This window comes from Epinephelus fuscoguttatus, linkage group LG6 (genome assembly GCF_011397635.1).
Source record: "Epinephelus fuscoguttatus linkage group LG6, E.fuscoguttatus.final_Chr_v1".
In the NCBI taxonomy this organism is placed as follows: Eukaryota; Metazoa; Chordata; class Actinopteri; order Perciformes; family Serranidae; genus Epinephelus; species Epinephelus fuscoguttatus.
In genome coordinates, this window is record NC_064757.1 from 45,325,572 (window position 1) to 45,352,549 (window position 26,978).

Here is a 26,978-nt window from a genome sequence, read left to right on the forward strand (position 1 = left end):
AATGAATGAACATTTCTGTGATGTACCATTGGTACATCACAGAAATAATACATACATACATTTGAAGTAAAAGATTTTAAATGCTGCAGTGTGTTAATTTAAATCTTGCATATATATCTATGTGGGTTTCTAAATCTTTAACTGGTTAAATTGTTGTCAGAATAGAATACATAATTCCATAATACCTTCATTATGATAAATGCACAGTATGTATAGTCAGTGGGTGGTTGTCTTATCATTTTGTGAAATTTACATGACTGGGTTAAATTTAATCTGCTGATGAAAATCATGTGCGTTTGTCAGATGTTGTTTTAAATATCAAGAATGAACTTTGATCTCAGCTGTGTGACTGTGTGTTTCTGTGAGGTGTCAGTGAGACGACGAGAGTCAAGCGTTCCTTTCAAAGTATTTATTCAGGAAGGTTGTAGGTTACACATGCTGTAGCTTTGTAGTTCAGTAATTCAGTTGGGTTTTTATTGTGTGTGTGTTTTTTGTTGATAGGGACAGATACATAAACATAGGGAATTGCACAGCAGTTAATCAATGCAATGTATCACAGCATTTATAGCTACTGCTAATTTCCAATGCCCGTCCCTAGAAGGGCCTTTAATGTGTGTGCAATGTGCAATGTGCAATGTGTGTGTTACATTGCATAACTATAATAATGATGATAGTGAAAGAATTTTACAAATAAGAGGAAAGGTTATTATGTCCGATGAACATTCACACTGCAGTGAAGAGCAGTAGTCAGGATGTAGCTCATCGAACAGGAAACACAGCACTTCAAGAAAAAATTTGCTGACATTGACAAGCTGCCCTCTTGTGACAGAATAACAGGCTGACTTTATTCTCTAAGTATATTAAGACATATTTAAAAAAAAACCCACAAAGGATGACATTTAGGCCCTGGCTACACATTTATAATGATTTCTAAAAACGGATAGTTTTTCTCCTCCTCTGTTCTGTCCACACAACCTTGATTTCACAAAATATCTCCGTACACACTACAAGACAAAAATGACACCAAGCGCTCATCAGTGTCAGCCATCTTCTGCATTCTCCTGTTGTTGTGACGATATTAAGGTGCACAGGCTGATGTTACCTATTTCAAAACCACAACTGGAGATCTCATCACCCTTAATTCCCCTTCAATTTAAGTACCACGGAACTCATTTAAAACTAAGAGTGATGCTCTTGACATGTGAAAATATTTCTTCCAATAATCGTCAGTGTTCCACAATCAGCTGCTTCAACCAGGCTGGATCTAAAGCCAGCAGGGTAGACTGCTCCATTCATCCATGAAGTGGTGGAGCAGTACTAAGTTTCAGTGTAAAGAAGTCATTAGACCAAACAGTGCTGACAAAACATAAACAAATCAATAGTCTGCCATTGAATGCTAGTTACACAAAGCAACAGTTGATATGTGCAAATTGAGGAGATGGTGTCCTCCTTTCCTAAACGCTCCGTTTTACACATCTACACAGATGAACAGCAGAGTTTTGAAAAATCTGCACCTCAAAAAGCGTTTCTAAAATTTATTTAATTTTAGTGACCTAAAATTCTGTTTGTGTTTGGACGAGAGCCAAATGGTATCTGTATACTTGTAGACGGGGCCTTAGGTACGATTAAGTAGTGGCTGTAATGACTAAATACTGATATTACTGATACACCAGGTAAAAGGTACACTCGATCGCTGTCTGAAAGCAGCTTCAGTATAAGTTAAAGCCACCTGAAGGCACCTCTGGGTTCTTATGTGCTGCAGATTACCAAACAAATTAAACTGTTGTACAGTGGATCTTAGATTAGAGAGTCCGGGGCTCCAGGCAGTTGCCCACTTTGCCCCACTTTGCTCTTTGCCCAGGTGGTAATCAAACCTCACTCAGAGGATGATACATTTGCTTTGGTATTTCTGTTTTAGTTCGTATATTTCTTGCTCATGCTTTTTCTTCAATGTTTCTGTCTCTTCTTTCAGAGATTTTTCTTTGTGACTTGAGAGGTTTTGTAACAGACTGTACTCTTTGTAATGGCTCTCTTCATTCTCCCGCACCTGTCGCTCATGCCTTTTCTTCAGTTCCTGTATTTCCTCCATGTGCTTCTCTACCAGCGCTGTAAAGTCCTTGGTGTATTTCTGTCTGAACTCATTGAACTCTTCAGCTTGTTTTCTGGCCTCCTCTTCATACTTCCTCTTCATTTCCTCCAGTTTTTTCTTATAGTTTTCCTCTAATTCTTTTCTCTCCTTCTCCTCTTGCTCTCTTCTGATTCGATCTTCTTCTCTTCTTTTCTTCTCATCTTTTTCTCTTTCCTGCTCGTATTCTTCCTGGAGCCTTTTAAGTCTTGTTTGCTCCTCTTGTCGTCTCTGTTCATTGTGCTGATATTGTCTATCCCACCATTCTTGTCTTTGCTTCTCCCAGTTCTCTTTTTGCTTTCTCATCTCTTCTTTACTTTGCTCCAACTCTCTGTCGAGTTTTTGTTCCCACTCCTGTCGTTGAATGTCTTCCTGCTCCTTCCTCTCCCTGTCCTCGTCTTCCCTCATTTCCTGTTCTTTCTTTCTCTCCTCACGCTCCTTGTTGATGTTTTCCTCCATTTCTTTAAGTTGTTTATCTCTCAGTTGTCTCTCCTGTTCAGTGTCTGCTCTCTGTTGTTCCATTCTTCTCTTCACTGCCTCCATTTCCTCCTCATGTTTTCTCTGAAGCTCCTCTCTCTGTTTCTTCATCTCTTCTTCTTTCTCCTTCAGGATTCTCTCCACTTCCTTCTGTATGGCTTCTTCTGCCTCTTGGAACATCTCTGAGGTGTAGCAGTTGCAGCCATTTTCCATCAGCATTCTGTTTGACTTCTTCATCAGCTCTCTGACTTGTGTGCGATCTGTCTGATTGTTGTTATTGAAGACTTGGTATCTTCCTCCACAGTCATTTATCAGCTTTTTCAAAAAGTCATCACAGTCTTCAATGTAACTCTCAATTGTTTTATTTTTCAGATCATCTCCTCTGGTGAAGACAATGATGATGAAATCTCCTGAATTCTTGCCAAAATATTTCTTGATCAGTTCCACAGAGTCTTTCTCCTCTTGTGTAAAGCGGCCGATCTGCAGCACCAGTAGAAACACGTGAGGTCCTGGAGACAACATGCTGATGCATTTTAAAAGCTCCTGTTGAACATCGTCATTGGACAGAGTCGTATCAAACAGGCCGGGAGTGTCGACCACAGCGACAGGTCGTCCATCAATCTCTCCTGTTGCTTTCTTACAAAACTTAGTCACAGACTTTGAGCTGGGAGTAGAAAGAAAATGTTCTTTGTCCAAAATGGTGTTTCCAGTTGCACTCTTCCCACTGCCAGTCTTCCCAATCAGCACCATCCTCAGACACTCTCTGCTCTGACTGATGTCATCAGTTCCCATCTCCTTTTTCTGTTTTAGATCCTGCAGTTCAGCTTGAAGTCTTGAAACATTCTCCAGCTGAGCCTTGGTGAACATCTTCACTGTGAAGCATCTGGATCCTTCATCTCTCATCTTTTCCACAGCATCCAACAGCTCTGGGATCTGCTGCTGGTCCTTGATGTTGAGAACAACATATCTTCCTCCACAGCTCTGACAGAGCTCCTGGATGGCATTATTTTTACTTATAAAGTTAACAACATCTGGAGCTGTAGGATCTGACTCCACAGTGAACAGGATCAAGGTGAAGTCATTGACTCGAGAGCTGAATGTGTTCCTGATGGTCTCTAACTCTTTCTTGTCTTCATCAGTGAGGGGACCCACAGGTAGGACCAGGATGAAGGCATGGACGCCCTCAGGATCACAGAGGGAGATACATCTGAATGATTCCTCCATCACTGCCTCCTGAGGTTTTCCATACAAGGCAGGCAGCTCCACCAGGGAAACCCAACGTCCACACACCTCTCCCTGATGTTTAACACACTCTGATGAGCTGGAGACTGAATGAAGCTCTGTGTGACCTAAAATGGCCTTGGCTGCTGAAGTCTTCCCTGCTCCTCTCCTCCCACACAGGACCAGGTTTAAAGCTGCTCTGATGTGTTTATTAGCTGTTTCTTCAATCCTCTCCATCAGTGATCTGTGGTTGTCATCAGACATACTGTAGTATCTTCCTCCACAGTCTCTCAGGAGTTTATTAACAGTGACACTCATTTCACTGCCCTCATGTGTGCTGATGACCATCGAGTGTTTAAAGGCATCTTGACCAAACAGACTCAGGATGAACTTCAGTGTTTGTCTGTCCTCCTCAGTGAACTCAGACGGCTTCACTAACAGCAGCAGAACATTTGGTCCAGGAGGACAAAGAGTCAAACAGTTCTTCACCTCTCTTCTCACGGCCTCCTCAGACAAACTGAAGATGTTTGGAGTTTTCACGACTGTTAATGGTTTTCCTCTCCACTCTCCATCGATGGCCACACACTGCCTGGTTGGGGAAAGTCTTTGATGATGAAAACTTTGTTCCCCAATGATGAAGTTCCCAAGTCTTGTCTGTTTGTCTTCACTTTTTCCCAGCAGCACAATCCTAAGTGCAGATGCTGTAAAAAAAAAAAAAAAAGAAAGAAAAAAGAAAGATAAAAACTCATATCACTCATATAAAGCTGAAATCACAACACTTTGCTCATATCAAATCAAATCAGGCTTTAACTGTCATCTCAAAAAAACTACAACAGTAATGCAGGTAAAACGAAACAGTGCTTGCGGGGGGACGTTCCAACATTGAATTAATGAAAACTAATACCATAAAATGGACATCAATAAAATACAATAAAACCCTAACTATCCAGCAATAAATCACAAACTAAAAGTCCAGTATGACACTCACACATCATACATCAGCAATTACCATTTACAGAAAAAGTGACAATTGGTATTTAAAGTGACCATCTGCAGTGCTGTGCAGTATGTATAAGGTGTATGGAATGGAGAGTCCATAAAGTGATCTCCTCATCTATCTCCTGAGTCAGTTTTGTGGTTGAATTCATGGTGTCAACATTTTGTTAAAATATTATAAGTCACATGTCATTCACATTTAATCTGTCTTTAAATTTGTATTTAAAATACTCAATCTCCTGCAAATTCTGTTCATATACAGCTGTTTTTATTAGAAATTTCATTTTAGAAAAAATAATGGTGGTCAGAAACATTAAGTTAAAATGACTGTACAGCAGCGATCAGTGCCATTACAGGAGATACTGCTCTGTCCACACAGAGTGGTGAATGTGGAGGATGGGAATGTACAGTTTGTGTTAGCCTTAAATGATTGCATATATGTGCAATATAAACATTTGGACATTATTTTTAAGAAAAGGCAGTATCACATCTCCTCTAAAATGTATTTTGCAAATGGGAAGTAGCTACATTGGACAAAAAATTTAAACATTACATAATATAACAAAAAAGATAATCCATCTACCTGACAGGTGTGGCATGTCAAGATGTTGATCAAACAGCATAATCATCTCTCAGGTGTGCCTTTTGATGGTCTCAATAGGACACTCTAAAATGTGCAGTTTTATCTTGAAAAACAGTCATTTGCTAGAATTTTTACACCACCATTTGCCCAACGCAATGCGAAACATCTCTTTCACATTGAGTTGATCAGGTTGTTGATAGTGGTCTGTTGAATGTTGGCCCATTCGTCTTTAATGGCTGTGTGCAGTTGCAGGGTATTGGCAGGAATTTGAACAAGGTGTTGGACACACTGACCCAGAGCATCCTATACATGCTCAATGGGTGACATGTCTGGTGAGGATGCAGGTCATGCAAGAACTGGGATGTTATCATCTTTCAGGAATTGTGTACAGATCTTTGCAACATAGGACTGTGCATTATCATGTTGCAACATAGGACTGTGCATTATCATGTTGCAATGTGGGGCCGTGCATTATCGTGCTGCAACGTGGGGCCATGCATTATCACGCTGCAATGTGAGATCACAGTGGGTTTCAGCATCTTATCACGGTATCTCTGTGCATTCTAACTTTCCATCAATAAAATGCACCTGTGTTCGTTGTCCATAGCTCATACCAGCCCAAACCACAACCCCACCGCCACCATAGGGCACTCTGTTCACACAGTAGGGCTGTCAAAAGCACCATGAAATTGAGTTCTAATATTTTCGAATTAATTTAGTAGAGTTCGAATAATATTCAAATTTATTATTATTATTATTATTATTTTATTTGAATTTTTTTTTTTTTTTTTTCCAAAAAAATACTCTGGCCGTGTATTATGCTGATCTGAAAGGACGACTTTTTTTTTCTGTGTCTGACGCCATAAGTCACTTATTAAGCGCAGGTTTTCAAAGACTTCGAACTGAGACCAGGTTGCTTTGGTTTTGCAAATCATTTGTCACAACACTTGGTTCCAAGTGGCTATTCTCAGACAATCTTGCAAGTGAAGATGATAAATGTGGAGGTCCTGAGCTAGTGTTGATACCTGTGTTCTGTGGTTGTGAGGCTGGATGGATGTACTGCCAAATTCATAGAAATAATGTTGGAGATGGCTTATGGTAGTGAAGCGAATGTTTACTGTAGTTCACAGGTAACAACTCTGGTGGACATTCCTGCATTGAGCTTGCCAATGGCACACTCCATCTGTGGCATTGTGTTGTGTTATCAAACTGCACATTCTAGTGTGTCTGTGACCATCCCAATACACAGCTGTATAGTAATCATGTTGTTTAATCAGCATCTTGATATGCCACATCTGTCAGGCGGATGGACTATCTTGGAAAGGGAGAATTGCTCACTAACATGGATTTTAACAGATTTGCGACCAAAAATAGAGATAAATATATCTATTGAGTGCATAAAAAAGTCTCTGATCTTAAACCTGTAAGAAATGGAAGCAAAAACAAAAGTATTGCATTTAAATTTCGTTCAGTGTATTTTGCACCATTGAATTTCAGTGGTAATTGTGTGGAACTGTGTTTTGGATTACGCTGGAGAAGAGATGTCACTAAAATCTATTTTCAAAATTATGATTTGCATTGAGATGAATTTACTTACACTGAGTCACCGGTGTTTTCTCTGCAAGTTGCGGAGTGATCTTTTTAACCACACGCAGCCCTGTAAAAATATGTCATCATTAATTTGCAGATTCAAGTTCTATCTTAATCAAGGACTGTATGAACAAAGTTTGGCTTGGCAGAAATGTTACTGCACTTACCAGCAGCTTTTACAGCATCCATGATAGAGATCTGTGTTCCTCTTTGTTTCAGGCTTTGATGATCAGCTGGTAAAACAGATGTTGCCTCCTGAAACACATCACAGCTCACATGCTCTCCATTGTTCTCCTTTGCAGTTTGACCCAATCGTGTTAACAGCTCTGGACGTTCAAGGTTCTTCTGCTTCAGGTATCTGTATCTACACATTCTGATCATGTCTTTTAATGGAGGGTGTGTCATGTATTTTTTCTTTACAACTGAACTCTCCTCTCTGGGTGTTGTTATCAAAACCAACACATGATCAAATGATCGATCACTGAACTTTCCAAGGATCCTATCCAGCTTCCCTTTTTGTTTCTCAGTGAAGTCTTCAGGCTGTAGAACCAGCAGGAACACATGAGGTCCAGGATCAGAGAGTCTCACACAGTCTTCTACATGTTCTGACAGTTTGTTTTCAGAGATGTTGGGATGCAGCAGATCTGGAGTGTTGATCAGAACTATTTCTTTGTCCTTTATCTGTCCTCTTTCTGTCAGACAGCAGTCTGGTTCTTCCTCAGTGTTGAACTTAGTCTCTCCCAGTATGAAGTTCCCAACTGAACTCCTCTGAGACCAGCTGTTCCCCAGCAGAACAACCCTCAGCTCAGACACTGTGGAAAACAAACATTCAGAAAAGGCAAAAAAAAAATCCAACAACAATTAAATGCAGACTAGCATTTATTCATTGTTAGTTTATTCAGTGTTGAATTTCAGGGGTTTAGTTACTCATCAGTTTTACTTACTACATCGCACTTACTCTAAAATAGCAGGATAACATAATTCAGTTAAACTCACTGTTAGGTGGCAGCCATTTAAAGCTGCTACTGCGCTTCCGAGGATGCGGATCGTCTGTGATGGTGAGGACACAGTATTTGTTTACTTAATCATGTAAATCACACTTAATCTGTGTAATCTCTAATAACACATGCATTTATAGTAGACCTTCTTAAGACAGTAACACTGTCATTATTCAGATGTCCAGTGCAGTCTTTTAAAACTCTGACTCAGAGAGCAGGTGTAGTGAAAACTGTGTTTGTTCACCCTGAGCTGAGGGAAAACGTAACTTTTGACTTGTGACTCTGTGAATTTAACCTGCTCGCTGGCAGGCTTTCATCTACAAACCCTGAGTGTGTGTCTGTCCCCTTCCTGACAGAGACAGACACACAGTGTTATTTCTTCATTGATACAGTTTATATCAAAGTGCAAATCAAAGAGCATTAATTAGCGGAGGATTACTGTATGTTCAGATCAAAATCCTGGTTGAACATTAGTTTGTTACTCAGCACCATTGAAGTTATCTCCTTTATGCCCTCACATTAAAATATCACATATAATCAAGTTACCCCTTTATTTCCATAGATAGGTATGTATCTGTATGTTTTCGTTATCGTCATAGCAAGATTGACTCAACCCAGAGCAAAGGTAGGCAACCTGCAACTCCAGAGCCACATGTTGCTCTTTACACCCTCTCCACTGGCTCCCTGTGGCTTGGACATAAAATTATATGGAAATGAATAAGTGTTATTTTGTAACATTCAGATTTTTATTTGTCATTATTGTGGGCCCAGAGCGATTATTGCATTCTGCAGCTGTAAATATGTGTAGCCTACAAGTATACATCGAATTAAAAAGCACTTTAACGTTTCGTCAACTAAAATGTCATACGTCTACGACCTTGTGTTTTTTCTGAATTTACGAATTTTGCTGAACTCAAGTAACAGTGGTTAACCTAGAGTCTCTCTAGCAAGGCTAGCTATGGATTCCAAATCCAAAAAAGGATTTCACAGCATTTCAGTGACTGTGTTTAAATTTACTATGTTTGTTAAAGTAGCTGAAATAAAGCCACTGAAGACTGTGGAGCGAAGGATTCTAATAGATGTCTGAAATTTAAATTCTACTCTATTTCAAACTCCACGCCTTTTCAAGTGCTCATCACCAAACACATTATTACTGGATCTGATTGAGAGCTAACAGTCATGTCTTTATGTCTGTGATCTATAAAATCTTTAACTATATTTTCCATCTTCAGTTATTGGCTCCTGTGTTTTGTCCCCATCAGATTAAACCTGAACAAATATATTCAAAATGTAATGAAGGCTACAGCTAATGATGAATTAATGGACAACACTGAATGAAACTTCATTATGTTCATTTACTGATACTTTTTGTCGCTTTGACTCAGACTCTTTGTTTTTTTTAAGATAATTTTGCTCTGTTCACATATACATGCATTATTATCTCTACATCCACTTGATCAAAATGGAGGCCCTGACTTTCATTTACCTGTTGCCATGGTGAATTGTCATATCAGAGCTGCATTAATGATGTTTTTTTTTTTTTTTTTTTTTACAGCTCACAGGCTTAACTCAGAGTGAACATTCTCAGCGTTGATTGAACTGACTCTGGTCAGCTGATCTGGAACCAAAACTCAGAATTTTCCACCTCAGCATTAGTGAACTCAGAGTTCAGGGTTAGACTCAGAGTTTGTTACAGCTGCTTTCTGAAACAGGGCCCGGATCTGGAACAGACAGACGGAAAACCTACCAGAACCCAACATGAACAAAAGAGAAACCCCCATCTAAAAGTGACCTTTAGGACAGTCAGACACAGTTCAAATGGATCCAGTGATAATTTGATCTGATCCAAAGACCCAGAGAAACATTCATCCATTCATTAATATGACATACTACAGGGTGGCCACTCTGCAGTGGGCTGTTTATAATTATTTAGCATTTTAACTTTGCAGTGTTGGTGGTGAAAGCAAATGAATCTGTCCAAACACTGTTAAATCCTTTATTTTCTTTCAAGATTTTTCCTTTTTTGGATTTGGATTACATAACTAGCCTTGCTAGACAGACTCACCACCTCTACCGAAGTTCAGCAAAATTCAGAGGAAAAGGCTCCAGGTCAAAGATGTGTGGCGCACATTTTGGTTGATGAAAAGTTAGTGATTTCTAATTATATGTATGGGCTAAACATTTTTATAATTGTAGAAAACAATAATCACTCTTGGCTTATAAAAATGACAAATAAATCTGAATGTTGAAAAATAACTAATTCATTTCCATATAACTTTACTGCTAATTGGTGGAGCCCCTGACTTGCGTCTGACTGGACTCACCTGATGCTGCAGTCGCCATAACGTGTTCTGCTGGAAGCATCATTTTGACTTGAAACTGAAGATCAACTGCTGAAGACAAACTGCTGCACTTTAGGAACCTGAATAAAGAATATTTAAAATGTAAATGATCTTCACACCAATGGATGTGGATATGATTGATTTCTATGAAACATGGCTGAAACCAAATCATCTATCAATCACCTATCACTTGACTAAACTTGTTCTGGCTACTAAATTAAAGGTGGAGGTATTGCGTTAATCTATAAGTGTGATTTCTAGTTAACCTTCCAAACATGATATTTAATTCAACTCATTTGAAGCTTTTGTATTGAAACCATCTCCATCAATTTCTTTGTCCTGGGCAACAGGCTCCGCCTTGTGGTACTATAGAGACTGTCTGGTCCTTTTTCCCAATTTTAAAAGAATATGGAGACTTTGTGTTCATAAGCAGACCTGCAGGGGAATGGAACACTCAAATTATTAAATTAAAGGCCTGTTGTCTGCTCTGAAAAAAGTAGTTGTTACGCAATTTTTGTGCTCCTAAATTCTGATAAAACTGAATGCTATAACGTTTTATTCTTGTCTTTTTTAAAGAGCAAGATTCATTTTCACTTTCACATTTTGTTTTCTTTTCCTCAAAACCCTGCCCCCGCACTCACATACAGGGCAGTTGCTAGGAATTCTGGGCCCCCTAAAAGAATATCGGTGTGGGCCCCTCTACCCCATTCATTGCCACTTTTTTTTTTTACAACTGTGTATTATGATGTTTTTCTTCATTTTTCTGTTTTTCAGTGTTCTTGACGGTGCCTGGTGTAATACACCCAATTTGTTTTCTTTTTTACGATTAACCCCTCAACAAGTCGGAATATTATTATGTAAATTATGTATTATTAGTTGTCTTATTCCCATTTCTCTGATTTGCAACACGTTATTACACCTCTGATTGCAAATACATTTTCAATTAACCACTCAACAAATAGGTAGTGGGTATTTTATTGTAACAATCAAGCACTGATATGCAAAAAAACAAAGTGTCCTGGCTCAAGATAGTCCACAAGGTGGAGCCCAAGGTAGATATGTAGCATTTAACTTAAATATGCAAGTAAAACAAACAGCACATGAAATACGTTGTTGTAAAATAAATATCAAAAACAAAAACAAGCCTCATCTAATCTCAATTTAGGTTTAAACTGGCTTGTTTGTTCACTGTCAGTCTGATCAGAAAGCCAAACGCCGGGCCTTTTTGTTGGCAAAGTCACTGATGAGGTCTTTGAAGTCCAACTGTCGGCTTAGCTGACTTTCAATTGAAAGTCTAGCAAGGCTATTTCATTGGACTGCTGGGGGTGAGGGTCTGCTGCGGGGTCAAACTCAGACGAAGCAGCCACTGCTGATTCTGGAGCAGCAGAGCATAAAGGTTTATTGTTCCATTATATATTACAATATATATTGTAAACATTAAATGTTATGTTTCATGGAAAAACTGTTGCAGAACTAACCTAGTCTTGGAATACACAAAATCTAAATGGGCTTCTTAGTACCGTAGCTCTAGGCAGACAGCTTCACTTTGCCAGGCAAAAAATATTTTTAAACCATTCAAAAGTCATTGTAAACTGTCCAAAATTCTAAATGGTCTTTTTACTTTGTTGTTGTCAGCTGTTATGGTGTCTTTTATTTTATATTGATATGAAAACAAACAACAACAACAAATCTTTGAACATTTAACTTTTTTGTATTTAGGCTATTCAAACGTCCCAACAATAACACATTTTTACAAGACCACATTTGAACGCATCATGATAACGTAATTGACCTTCGCATGATGCTCATAATTACTGAGTAGAACTTGAATGCGTCATAATACAATTTAATGCAGCCTCTGAGTGGGTGCATATGTGGAGCACTGTCCGACAGTGATATGTGTGAAACACACAGTCTGCTGTCGTAGCCTCCAAATTAGTAATGTTCAGTTAGCTAGCTACACTAGGAATCGTTGCTCTATAATGAACTGGCGACTTGTCCAGAGTTTAGCCCGGCCCGATGAGACAGCTAACGTAGGCTCCAGCCTGCGCCCCATCAAAGGTAAGGTTACAGACAATAAATGAATGAACAAGTAGGCTAATTGTTTCAGCCGCCCTCGGTAGTTTTACTGTCACCATTCTTAGAGAAAAATTGTTTGATGTCCTGGGCCCCTGCTCTGCTGCTCCTACTCCTGGCCTCCTTCTCAAGTCTTTTCTGGTGTCCAGCTTTGTGTTTTTTGCGGGCCATCACCTAGCCTATTTGATCTCCCTCACTCCCTGCTGGAGTTTGCTCGCGCTCACTTAATTCCCATGAGGAAGAGCGAACCGTGGTGTGGACCAAACCATTTTTTAAGAAGGGGCCGAGGGGGTTATTGAAATTATTAAAATTAAAATATTGTGTGACTTTGTGGCTTTGTTTTAGTTCGGATTCATTAGTATGAATATATATTAGTTAAGTCTATGCATAATAATTTAGTCATAGAGGCTACTGGGGGCTGTGTGTGGGCCCTAGTGGGCTGTGGGCCCTTAGAATTGTCATCACCTTTCCCCCCTATACGACGGCGCTGCTCACATAGCCCCTGCTTGCACTTAAATTTCCTCTGCTTTTGCTCAGATTGTTTGCTTTCACTCAGATATTGCTGCTTTCATGGAATTCCTGCTCTCTAGCTTGAGTCTTCCCCACGCTCTCAAGCTCCCTCTGTGCACTTATGAATTGTCTGCTCTCAGATCTGCACTCGGCTCCTGGATTTTTTTGTGCAACAATCCTGTGTAGTGTTGAGCAATGAAGTGATCCCTGCCTCATCGTGGGCGTGTTCGCTCTACTTCTCAGAGTAGCCCGTACAGATGGTTAATCTTTGACCAGGTTCATGCACTCCTGCACTCCAGGGCTTTATTAAATGCCCTTCATTTGCTGTCTTTACAACTTCTGGCATAAAATCAGTGTACTGGAGTATAAAACATCTCACTTAATGCTACAGCGTGATTACTGTTAATTCAGATACATATTTAGCTGCTCATAATTTCTCTGGGTTTGACTGCCCTGTTAGGACATACACTGATCAGCTACAACATCAAAACCACTGACAGATGAAGTTAGTAACACTGATCATCTCATTACAATGTAATGTTCTGCTGGGAAACCTTTGGTCCTGGGGTTGGTTGTCCAAAACACCTTCAGGTAAGATTTTCTTTAAAGTTCTAGTTAAGGATTCCCTTAAAATAAAGTCAGTTGCACAAAACCCCCTTATGTCTTCTCCTTAAGGTTTCCTTAAAATGCTCACTTAAGTATTTTTTTGTTTTAACTTTGACTTGGCCTTATACCTAAAGCAGGATTTATACTAAATGAGTTTTTCCTTAACAAAGGCAACCTTTTAAGGGATTATGTTCAACTGTAAAGTCTCTCAGCTAAGGAGAAATGAAGCCTTAAGTGTTATACTTAAGGCGAAAACTTAAGGCATTTTGTGTCTGACATGCCCCACCCACCCAAACACTGTTGCAGACCTTGGTACCAAACACTGCAGGATGATGATGCACACAGGCTTCATCTCTCCCGTTTGTCCTGATTCACATTTACAAAAAGCTTCAGACATTTACACTAGAAACTGTGCAGTACAAATACTTTATTTTACTGGTAACAGTAGCAGGAGTAGAAGGTTCAGTGCCTTGCTCAAAGGCACATGGACAGCACAGATGAAAGGCACATTCAACTTCTTACTAACATGTTAACATTTTGCAAAAAATGTTGGAAAAAAGGGTGTACTTCTGATCTGTAACGTTGACAGGAAGTGACCACCATGAGACGGCGTATCATCTCTAGTCAACAACTCTCTGTGCTTCTGATCTGTAACGTTGACAGGAAGTGACCGCCATGAGACGGCGTATCATCTCTAGTCAACAACTCTCTGTACTTCTGATCTGTAACGTTGACAGGAAGTGACCGCCATGAGACGGCGTATCATCTCTAGTCAACAACTCTCTGTGCTTCTGATCTGTAACGTTGACAGGAAGTGACCGCCATGAGACGGCGTATCATCTCTAGTCAACAACTCTCTGTGCTTCTGATCTGTAACGTTGACAAGAAGTGATTCATGTCAGGGTTTTTGCTTCGTCACTGACCTTTGACTTGGACATTAGTACAGTAATTTACTTAATAAACCGGAAGAGTTGAATAGCTCCATTGAAGAGTATTAAAATACAACTTTTGAAATTCATTTATAAATTAGTGAATTAAATAAATCAGTAAACAGTAAAACATATGTTCAGAAGACATCCTGTAGCGTTTGACAGCGTTTGTAGCGTTGTTTATTTTCTCTTAATACGTTAACATGGTGTACGTACCTGCAGTTGATGCTGTTATGTTGAATTGTTGATCTGCCATAGGTTTTTTTTTTTATTAATTAGAAGTGAGAATCTCCATTCAGTTGTTGTGGTCATAGTTACAAGCTGTGACTGGTCCACATGATCAGCAGGACTGGATGGTCAACACACATCAGAGGATTGTTTAAATCAGTCTGCAGAAGGAAACACAGGAATGTTGCATTTATTACAAGAAATACCTGAGAGACCAGAAATATACTGTGGGCACTGTAAAGACTTAAATGACTGGTCTTGTCAAATGAATTTGTAAAATGTAAAAACTTGTACACAAATGTGTGTGGGTTATTTTTGATGCTGAGTTACACAGCACTATAATGTCAGATGAGACTTTTATACCAGCACCACAAAGTATAGTTACAATTAAGTCAATGCACACACAAGTCTTTATCTCAACAAAAAACTGAATATTTAATGGACAAACAACTCAGAACATATCTTTTTAATGTAGCCTACAACTTACAGCTGTTTTTATCTTTGATGATTATCTCTCATTTTAATTGAATGATAGTTGTATAGTTTTTAGGGCTGCCCCCTGACTAATAATTTTCCTAGTGGACCATCAGTCCTCATCAGGGTCCATCAGTGGACCAACAGTCCTCATCAGGGTCCATCAGTGGACTAGTCTCCTGCATGTTTCTGATATGAATGTAATGATGAAATGATATATTTTGGTGGTTTGAGTTGAAGGTGTGAGAAAGAATAGTATCAGTAACATTGTTAACACTGTGCTACATTACAGAGAAATACAAACCGTACTAATGAACCTTCATTAATATAGGCCTATATTTTATCTCCAAGTGCACGTCACACACTGAGCGAGCCGCCTGTTAATGACGCTGTGGGCTAATGGGCATGTAGCTACTTCCATGTTTCACATGATACGTCATGTTTGTAGCTGACCAATGAAGATGAGTTTACATATCACCTTGGGTTCGTCCTTCACCTTCTCAAAATGATCCCACACTTTGGATTTCCTGTTATTAACTAGCCTGTGGAATAACCGCAGGTACCAGCCCTGGAAATTAGGGACTGTACACATCTTTAACCACTTGAGAAACTCGAGGTTGGGCGCTCAGAGCTACTCTTGTGCCTACTTGTGCCAGCTTTCAAAAGTGCAGTGGTAGGTTGCATTTGAGGTTGCTAAGCAACCTTAACAAACATCATATAGCCTATTTAGCTGAAATCCTGAGTGCAGAGCTGATCTTCATGCAGAAAACAGCAACTACACATGATTCTGCAGATGATTCCACAGATGAGGAGCTGCATACACAAATGCTCGCTTGCCAAACTCTGTGTGAACCCTCGATACAGACAGTAAAAAAATTCGGAGAAAAGAGCAGAGCCATTTTCAATTTTTTGTGAAATGTACACACATAAATAAGCTGGATGTAGGTCAAGAATAGCTTCATAAACAAGAGAATGCCAATGAAAATTTTGAAAAACTGTAAGGAGAGCCAGCCAACCCGAGCATGCAAAGACTGGGAGGGTGCATTTATATATAATACATCCCATAATCAAGCACAGTCAAGACAACACATCCTCACTGTGACCTCGTCACATGTCCACGTTTGGTCATGGACTTTCCACGTCCACATACGACGTGCAAGGTACCCTGAGTGTGTTGGTTGTTGACGTTCTGGGACACTGTTGGTACAACACCGCAAATTGACATTTATTTTCCTTCAACAACAAACACACACGGTTGGGTTTAAGCAACAAAAACAAGTGGTTAGGTTTAGAAAAAACAATAGGGTTTGGCTTTAGAATCTCACAGGATATGAACACCACTCTCTTGGATGACAGTCTGTGTTTGCTGGACCCATCCACCACCCCTCCCTCCTGCCCCACTAGGACTGTTGTCCTGCTGCGTTTTCCCCTGACACCGCCTAGCGCAGTTAAACTATAACAGCAACCAGCCACACATCACACCGATGTGAAGGATGCCTATGTTCGATGGTTGCTGACGCCGCAAGTCACTGCCCACGTGTCGGATTTTGATGATTGAATGATTAAGGAAGGAGAATGCAAACATGTTACCCAGACTTCAGTCCACATACGCAAACAATCACAAACCAGTCTTTTTCTTTGGCCAAGAATGAGAAGCAGTTTCTATTTCTAAAATAAAAATCCAATTTCAGCTTCAGCCTTTTCCCAAGTAGTGCAATGTGTTTCTTAAAAGGAAAACTAACAACTAATGCCCAGGTATTTGTAAGATGAAACACACTCTATGCTCTTGTTCTGAAGTGTCACAGTAGTCGGGAGATTTGAAAGCTGCACATTGGCTTTTGTGAATAACATGCAGATAGGCTGTTACTTACATTGTAAAGCTGAAATGTGTTTTGCGGCTCCAGACAGATAATTTATTTAATTTTTTGGCCAAAATGGCTCTTTTGATTGTAAAGCTTGCCACCTCTGCTCAAGTCTATTACATTTCAAAAGTAACCTCCCCAACACTGCTCTGTGATGTAAATGTAATAAAGATGTTTCCTTCTTTCAGCATAATGAAAAGGAGCCAAAACAAGTTCAGGCAGAGTCTCATGTAACACTGCTGCATACTACTTGTTGTGTGCCCATCTTAATACTCAATAAGACAGTGCATTCCGAACCTAATCATGACATGAAGCTTCTTCTTTTACTTGCTTTATTGTCCAAACCGACAGTAACACTTGAAGTCTGCCTTGCAGGCCTCCGGGCTGCGGCCGTTCATTCTCCTGTTTTTCTCCCCATGTGACCTACAGTACAGGCCAAAAGTTTGGACACACCTTCTCATTCAATGCGTTTTCTTTATTTTCATGACTATTTACATTGTAGATTCTCACTGAAGGCATCAAAACTATGAATGAACACATGTGGAGTTATGTACTTAACAAAAAAAGGTGAAATAACTGAAAACATGTTTTATATTCTAGTTTCTTCAAAATAGCCACCCTTTGCTCTGATTACTGCTTTGCACACTCTTGGCATTCTCTCCATGAGCTTCAAGAGGTAGTCACCTGAAATGGTTTTCCAACAGTCTTGAAGGAGTTCCCAGAGGTGTTTAGCACTTGTTGGCCCCTTTGCCTTCACTCTGCGGTCCAGCTCACCCCAAACCATCTCCATTGGGTTCAGGTCCGGTGACTGTGGAGGCCAGGTCATCTGCCGCAGCACTCCATCACTCTCCTTCTTGGTCAAATAGCCCTTACACAGCCTGGAGGTGTGTTTGGGGTCATTGTCCTGTTGAAAATAAATGATCGTCCAACTAAACGCAAGCCGGATGGGATGGCATGTCGCTGCAGGATGCTGTGGTAGCCATGCTGGTTCAGTGTGCCTTCAATTTTGAATAAATCCCCAACAGTGTCACCAGCAAAACACCCCCACACCATCACACCTCCTCCTCCATGCTTCACAGTGGGAACCAGGCATGTGGAATCCATCCGCTCACCTTTTCTGCCTCACAAAGACACGGCAGTTGAAACCAAAGATCTCAAATTTGGACTCATCAGACCAAAGCACAGATTTCCACTGGTCTAATGTCCATTCCTTGTGTTTCTTGGCCCAAACAAATCTCTTCTGCTTGTTGCCTCTCCTTAGCAGTGGTTTCCTAGCAGCTATTTGACCATGAAGGCCTGATTCGCGCAGTCTCCTCTTAACAGTTGTTCTAGAGATGGGTCTGCTGCTAGAACTCTGTGTGGCATTCATCTGGTCTCTGATCTGAGCTGCTGTTAACTTGCGATTTCTGAGGCTGGTGACTCGGATGAACTTATCCTCAGAAGCAGAGGTGACTCTTGGTCTTCCTTTCCTGGGTCAGTCCTCATGTGTGCCAGTTTCGTTGTAGCGCTTGATGGTTTTTGCGACTCCACTTGGGGACACATTTAAAGTTTTTGCAATTTTCCGGACTGACTGACCTTCATTTCTTAAAGTAATGATGGCCACTGGTTTTTCTTTAGTTAGCTGATTGGTTCTTGCCATAATATGAATTTTAACAGTTGTCCAATAGGGCTGTCGGCTGTGTATTAACCTGACTTCTGCACAACACAACTGATGGTCCCAACCCCATTGATAAAGCAAGAAATTCCACTAATTAACCCTGATAAGGCACACCTGTGAAGTGGAAACCATTTCAGGTGACTACCTCTTGAAGCTCATGGAGAGAATGCCAAGAGTGTGCAAAGCAGTAATCAGAGCAAAGGGTGGCTATTTTGAAGAAACTAGAATATAAAACATGTTTTCAGTTATTTCACCTTTTTTTGTTAAGTACATAACTCCACATGTGTTCATTCATAGTTTTGATGCCTTCAGTGAGAATCTACAATGTAAATAGTCATGAAAATAAAGAAAACGCATTGAATGAGAAGGTGTGTCCAAACTTTTGGCCTGTACTGTACGTAACCCAATACATGACACTACTCTATGAAAACCTGTCTGCTGTTGTCTCGACAATTCACTTAAGCCAAAAAGTGACTTTAACATTTGTCACAGTCGTCTCCTTAATCTCATTTCAGAGAGATTTTAGAGGTGAAACATATCAGGAACTCTCAGTTCAGACAGAAACAAAAATCATCCCATTTCTTGCAGACTGTTGGATGGGCATTGTCTGTTTCCGCTTCAGACATTGTTAACTTGGCTGGTTATAACCACTATACTACACATGCAACTCACTGCAAATCCATCAACAGCTCTGACGGACCACTCTAACTTAAATTACTCTTCTTTTTCTTTGTTTAGTTTAAGCCTACTTCACTCACCTGCTTCAATCCATGCTGCGACACAGTCATCAGTGAAAGTGAAAGTAAAAAATAGTCACGGGGTAAGGTTTAAAAAAACAGAAGTCTCCCAGCAGCCAAAAAGTATTCTTAAAGCTACAAACACTGAAGGTGTTACTGTGAAGTTCAGGAGCAACCTGTTTGTTTGAGGGTCTCATTTACAAATAGTTGTTTTACATATTACTTTTTAAAACTTCACTCTGAGCACATTCTGATATTTAGGATGATATGTTTACCAGGCCATATGCTGTATATTGTGAATTGTTAGAATGTTAGAATTAAATGCATATGATCAACATTAGTTAAAATATTTCATCTGACTTCCTCTTCACAAAGATGATTTTAAATAACCAAACAGCTGTTATAGTTTTCTGTTGAAGCTGATTCAGTCTTCTGGGCTAAAAATGTATTTTTAAAGAAATAAAATAAATCTGATTTATAAAATGTTTTGATCATATTTTATTTTTTAAAACTTTAAATTTGCCCTTTGCCTGAAAACAGCCTCGTCCCAAACAAAAATTAACAACTTCAAAAAACAAAAAGAAACAAAAGTGTTAAAAGTTGTCAAAATCTAAAACTAACAGTATGTACTGTTAACATCGCTGTAAAAATGTAGTTTCTATAAAGGCGTGAATGCTGCTCCTGGTATACTTTCTATTTTTTGATAAATTCATTAAATAATATTGCTATCTGGTGTCTCTCAACCATAACAGGTCAACTCCCCATACAGCTGATTAAATAATCTTGTATTTAATTTAACAAAAATCATTCAACCTTTCCTTCATATTTTGTAACGCTGTGACGTTTTCAGTGCCTGATGGAATCGACAAAATTCAAGTCTTGGAGGTTGGCAGATTAAAGGGTTTAACCTTCAAGACTTTGATCTTTTAAAAAATATGTTCACAGCTAAATTGAAGAATTAAAATTTTAAAAATTAACACAGAATAATGTTTTGTCTCAGTGATCAAGAATGAGTGAACCTATGACGCTCCACATACATGAAACGCATACAAATATTCATTAAAAACACAACTCTTAACTGTTCACAGATCATTAAAGTTAAATCATAAAACATGTGAACTTGCGTGTGAGTTAAAAAGCTGTCGTCAGTTATGTAAGCTCATAATGACGCTGGCCTCCTGTTGCTGAGCTGCTGCTGCAGAGGACTTTGGTATTTATGAGCCTGAGGCCGCCACCTGGACTTCTTCAGAAAGCTGCTGATGCATGTTGGGACATTTTCAGAGTTTTAGATGTCGTGGTGGGTCCTGAGCAGTAATTATCCCTCAAAGTTTCTCTTTGGTTTTGACTCCTTAAAGAAAAAGGAGAGATAATTATTTTGTTTCTGTGTTCAGCTGTAAAATCTCAAAATCTTAAAAGTAGAATTGTGATAGTGAAGAAAATTTTCTGTCCTTCTGTCAGTCAAATCATTTTGTTCCAAAAGGTTGTCATTATCATTTCTGACATACATCTCTAGGCTCCCATGTGCAATCAGTACGACCTTCATGACACATCACCTCGAGTCAGAGACAAGTTGATTAAATGCTGCGCTGATATTTGAGGCAGGTTTTTGTTGTGTTGTATAAAAGAGTGCTGCAGGCGTTAGGCTTATTTATCGGCCATTGGATTTTTTTTATTACTGCAGAGAATAAACAAACAATGACATATGTTCGTCAGTAATTAGCTGTTTATGCCCCCCCAACTCCCTACCATCCTTAAGTGGATTCTAACTCTGTGGAAACACTTCATGCTTGTATTAAAGGCTCCAAATCCTGCACAACTGTTTTTGCAATGTTCACTTGCCCTCGCAGCTTCTTTACAAAAAAATGCCTGTAAACAACAACAACAACATCTATCACAGTTGTGATAAAATCAGCATTTCAGGCAGAAACAGTCCCAAAAACAGCCCACACAATTTTGGAGGGACTTATAAATGTTGACAGCACAGTGTAATGGCTATAGATTAATGACACCATCTGTGTTTAGATCAGATCCCTATAAGCCTGGCTTTCATTCTGCAGTTCTTTCTGCCACCAGATACAATCTCCTGGGAAAATAAAGGCTCCATTTACGGCTAAAAGGAAGTGCTTTGACCAAAACAGGAAGAGGGCAGCCCTTAGTTTTCACCGGTAGCTATTGGTAACCATCCCTAGTTACCAAAGAGGAAGTTCATTGCAGTTGCTGTCCCCAGCAGAGGAAATGACAGACATGGAGCGACTGAAGTCACAGTAGAAACTGTTGTAGAGTCTCGGGAAGCAATCTGCTTGTCTTTGTGGCAGTAACAATGACACTACTAGAATATGTTGAGTGAGGGGGTGAAAGTTTAAAAGCTGTCTCTTTCCATTTTAAGAATTATTGTTTCTGAAAGTCATTTTACAGCTGCAAACATTTCATCCACAATCATCATCATTTTCATGTTGTTATTTTTCCTCTATTAAAAAAAAAAGTCTTAATTTTAATCCCGCCTACAAAGCTCTGATTGGCTTGGTTGTTTCCCACCTTAAAAACTGGAGACGTGTGGAGTTATTCGACCTCTATGGGAGCTGCAGGTCAGTAAGAACCAACCAAGATTTTAGGAAAATGGGTCAGTGTTTGCTCACTGTGGTCTGTTGTTAGAGCCAGGTCTCACTCCGAAGTCGTCGAAATCCAGCGCTTGGGCAGTGTCATGCAACGCCAGAAACTAACGAAATAAAGTGCTCCTTAATGTCAGCATGATACGCGGACGATTGCTGCTATAATTTAACGACTGGTACAGGCAGGAGGGGCGATGGATGGGTCCAACAAACACTGACTTTCACCCGAGAGAGCGGTACTCGCGTCCTGTAAGATTCTAAAGCCAAACCCTGTTCTTTTTTTCTAAACCAAACCATGTGCGTTTGTTGTTGAAGGAAAGAAACATCAATTCACAGAGTTGTACCGACGTAGTGCTTTTATTTTGAAAGAGACTGTATGCAAACTGTGCATTTCCTGTGAAAACAGAAGTGTATTTTGAAAACAGACAATGCATGTAACAGGCTGAAGTTGACACGGCGTCCCAAAACGTCAACAACCAACACACCCAGGGTACCTTGGACGTCATATGTGGACGTGGAAAGTCCATGACCAGACGTGGACATGTGACGAGGTCACAGTGAGGATGATGATGGGATTTAAGCTGTCACAGAGATTAAAGTCACCTATATGCACCTTGTATATGCACTGCTGTATAAATAAAGCTATAGGTTCTTTAAAACATGCAGATTTATTAAATCTGGGCCTGTTAGTTTGCAGAGTTTCCACCCGTGTAACGGATCCAGATGTTTTCTCTTCCAGCTTTAAGCCTGTTAATGAGAAACACGGAGGTGCAGCTGGGACTGAAAGTGTTAAAGGTCCTGAAACCTGTGGATTTTATAGATTTGTCTCCTGCAGCTCCACAGGGTTTTACATGTTCATCACATCTGGGTCAGGAGGCCCTGCATGCCTGCGTCGGCGGGACAGGCGTCGGCATGTCTGCCGTCAGGACGGACACATAAATACCTTGACGTCCAGATGCTGCTTTCACTGTCAGAGTGTCTGCAGGTGGACAACAGAAGAGGAGGCTGAGAGACAACAACATGGTCCCACTGAGGCTGGTCGCCTTCGGCTGTGAGTAGCTGCTTCAGTCAGACATGCAGTGTTTGGTGTGTGTGTGTGTGTGTGTTTGTGTGTGTGGTTTTTATTTATAGCATTTATATTTTATACCCTGGACGTCCTGGCGGCTTTTCTCAGAATGCAAACTGTTAAATCTGACTCTGAGTTTTGAGTCTGTTCAAGACTCAAGCCTGGAAACAAGAGTATTATGTAGTATATTATAAATGTCAGGATGCAGATTTATCTCCTGAACACTGTGGTCCCACACTGTGACGCATGAACAGGGGAAAAAAGAAGAAATTTAAACAAGTGTGATTTCTTTGTCTTGTTCTACTTTATGGTTCAAACTGTATTTAATTTGCTGATGCTGGAGTGTTCACATGATTCCTCACTGATTATTTAAATGCTCAAAGTGTCAGAAGTTTCTCAAATTTTTCAACAAAGTCGCTCATTTTTATTAATAGTACGTATTTAGATCTCTCTTGTTTGGCAAAAACATTTGGCATTCATCTTTTGGCATTTCTACACATGTTGACATTTACAAAATACTTTTAGGAGGTAAAGATGAACTGATTCCAGGTTGTGATGTTTGTGTATGTCAGCTGCAGTCAGATCTTCACAACAGCTTTTATTTCTGTCCCAATCGACAGCTAAACAATACAAATACAAATTACACAACGACACTATAACACATCATAAATCACTGACATAGACTCACAGTAGTAAAAGGAAGGATACACAAGAAAACAAATCAACAACAACACAAACAGCTGAAAACAACTAAATAATGATGTCATTATCAGCCGCCTTCTAAACCTGGCTTGGATCACAATAGTCAATATTATCGGTCATTCAGTTTCACCTGCCTTGTAGCGATGATGTCTTCAAACATAAAGAAATGTTTTAAGAAGGAAAGAAAACATTTGATTCAAAAATAAATCTTTTCCTAATAAACAGTTTTAATGAATGCTAACAACCATTTCTCAGTTCTCTGAGCATTACTGTTTGAGGGCACATGGATAAAATAATCAAACCTCACGCCATCTTTTTTTAGTCGTCCTAAAAGTTGCCATGTGAGGACAGACACAAAACAAATGCAACATATCTTCAGTTTCAGATTCACAGAATCAACAGTTTCCATCCTGGTCCATTCCCTGAGCAAAAAGCATTTTTCTTGTCGGCAGTATTTTGTATAGAATTTTTCATTGAAGATAATGTGACTTCATAAATAAGATCATACACCTGTCTCCATGGCATCAGGACATCGAACATCCCCTCCCAGTACAACTGAAACTTTTCTGGCTTCTTGTTTAAATCATGAGCCCTCAAAAATATGTGTGCATAAAAGCTACGACCTTTTTCTTCCAAGCCAAAGAAAGGTTTTCACGGCAGGTTCACACAGCAACAGTTTGCTTCCAACAACAAGCTCACATGGTTGGGTTTTGGAAAAAAGAATGAGTTGGCTTTATAATCTTACAGCCGTGAACACCACTCTCCTGGGTGAAAGTTGGTGTTTATTGGACCCATCCATCACCACTCCCGCCCTGCTTGGACTTTTGCCGTCTTGACTTTTGTTCTTGCTGCGTTTCACCCTGACGCCATCGAGCGCCGTTAAACTATAACAGCGACCAGTTGTGTTTCATGCCGACAATAAAGGATGGCTTTATTCATCAGTGTCTGACGCTGCAAGTCACTGCTTAAGCGCCGGATTTCGAAGATTCCGGAGTGAACCAGGGTGCAAATGTAGAAACATTTAATTTGTGATGTCTGCATATATTGATGTGAATTGCTGCAGTGTTAAAGTGTCAAAATGATAAAAGTTGTAACTCTGATGAACCTGTGTTTTCAGTGCTGGCTGCAGCTTGGTACTTCACTCGTGCGGCTGGTAAGTTTTTAATCAGACTGACTCTTGAAGTTACAGTGGTGGTCATGTTTACATCATTTGTAAAAATGTTCTTGAATCGGTAGCTGAGTCTCAGTTCAGGGGCTGCAGCGTTTGAAGGATGTGGCCTTTGCGGTCAATGTCGGCCGCGTCCTTTGAAGACCGCATCAGCCAAATCAAACGGTCTCTGAAATGGAACGGTCTGGTCTGCGGAGGATTTACTGGTTACTTCACCAGTTCTCACCCCAACCTGTTGGAGTTACTGTTACCTAGCAACCAGCTGCGCTTGACTAAAGAAGAAGTAAGCTAGTAAGGTAGTTAGCCCTAAATATATGTTTAATTTAATACTTGAGGAGATGATTCACCGCTGGAGACGCCGCCATCTGATATATTTCAGGCTGATGGAGCGTTTTCAAGTAAACTTATTAAATTCAGATTGTTTAAGCTGTGTGCTTTTAGCTAACGTAATGTTAACAACAGTTAACCGTTAGCTAGTTAACAACTGTTAATTAACTTCAACTGGGGGGCGGCAGTGGCTCAGTCCATAGGGACTTGGTTTGGGAACCGGAGGGTCGCCTGCTCGAGTCCCCGTCCGGACCAAAAATATGGAGCGTGGACTGGTAGCTGGAGAGGTGCCAGTTCACCTCCTGGGCACTGCCTGAGCAAGGCACCGAATCCCCCAACTGCTCAGAGCGCCTGTCATGGGCAGCCCACTCTGACATCTCTCCACTTAGTGCATGTATAGGTCCAGTTTGTGCATGTGTGTGTTCGGACCTGTGTGTAATTGACAACAGAGTGAAAAATTGAATTTCCCCTCGGGGATTAATAAAGTATATACAATTAAAAATTCACTTAATATATAGTCGACACCAGCACGCAATGCATCCTGGGATAGGTTGGGCCACGAAGGATTCATCCGTTGCATCCTCCAAATTCTGAGAAAGAAGGCTGCATGTCTCTGCCGCATCTGAAGGAGCCTTCGAAACTGGACGGCCTTGGTCGCACCGATGTGACGCAATCGGTCTTCGAAGGCTGCAGCCCCTAAATTGAGACACAGCTGATGACTTTGAGTTTGGTGTTAATGTTTTTCTCTTTTGACTTAATGTTCTTTCTCACAGTTTCATAACAAATTAATCTTCATGCTGTTTAAAATCAAAATATCAGAAGTTTCAGTTTCCTGGACAAGTTTGACTCTAAATACAAAATAAGTGCGTCATAAAGAACGTGGTGACATAGACACGTGCTTGTTTTTCTTGAGAGGCCGCTGTGTTTGAATAGTTGTTGTTTTATTGTGGATTTTTGTATCACGTGTTTTAAATGTGTCTTGATTGGCTGCTGCCTCAGCCAGGCCTATGATGGAAGAGATTTTCAGTCTCAGTCGGACTTCCTGGTAAATAAAAATAAATAAATAAAATAAGGTCGAAGAGACTCAAGAAAACACTGACCAGTTAATGATGATGATGATGATGATGATGTCTGACCTGTTTGTGTTCTGACAGAGGGAGAGGTCATCTACGCCTGCGTCAATGAAACTGCTGAGATGTCATGTGGTAAGAAAACACAGAAACTCTCATCCTCCTGTCCTTCATTGTTCCATCACCACTTTCACTGAACCTAACCTTCTTGAAGAGGTGGTCTCAGTCCGGCTCCAAATGAACTCTGGTGCGGTTGGTTTGTGGTGAGAAGGTGTTGCGACCTGGATGTGAAGCAACTGCAGTCACATGACACATTGTTTGGGTTAAACATGAGCATGTTACAGTCCTGGAGGATTATTAATGTGCACCTCCTCCTGTACTGCCTTAATATGCACATTCAGCACATCCAATGCATCAAAACATTGTTTTCTAGTTGGAGCCGCGTTTGCCTCGTTTTCAAACTGTATGGTTTGACTAAAATGAACAATGACAGCAATATAGTCCACGATGAGCAGCGCTAAAATCAACCTGCGTAGTTGTCCCTCCATTGTGACATTAGAAAGTGTCACATTTATCTTGCAAGTGTACTCTTCTTCAACGTTTGCTTTACTTCCTGGATTTTTCC

At 40.1% G+C, this 26,978-nt stretch overlaps 1 protein-coding gene across 1 annotated transcript; it reads right to left on the minus strand.

The window, feature by feature from the left end:
- Nucleotides 1–394: 394 nt before the first annotated feature.
- On the minus strand, nucleotides 395–19,487 carry LOC125890734 (GTPase IMAP family member 8-like). Its single transcript, XM_049579516.1, has 7 exons — nucleotides 19,433–19,487; nucleotides 14,670–14,842; nucleotides 10,315–10,412; nucleotides 7,989–8,042; nucleotides 7,160–7,804; nucleotides 7,000–7,059; nucleotides 395–4,524 (listed from the first exon to the last, which is right to left on the minus strand). Exons 3-7 carry the CDS (start codon nucleotides 10,355–10,357, stop codon nucleotides 1,880–1,882), a joined length of 3,447 nt encoding a protein of 1,148 aa, XP_049435473.1. The 5' UTR covers nucleotides 10,358–10,412; nucleotides 14,670–14,842; nucleotides 19,433–19,487; the 3' UTR covers nucleotides 395–1,879.
- Between the last annotated feature and the right edge of the window lie 7,491 nt (nucleotides 19,488–26,978).

Bases quoted from the DNA above. Each gene is read 5' to 3' on its own strand.
- LOC125890734 (XM_049579516.1), bottom strand. From the start codon at position 10,357: ATGATGCTTCCAGCAGAACACGTTATGGCGACTGCAGCATCAG. The intron at 7,060-7,159 runs GTAAGTGCAGTA...ATATTTTTACAG, and splicing joins GGATGCTGTAAAAGCTGCTG to GGCTGCGTGTGGTTAAAAAG. The intron at 4,525-6,999 runs GTAAGTAAATTC...TTTTTTTTACAG, and splicing joins GAAAACACCGGTGACTCAGT to CATCTGCACTTAGGATTGTG.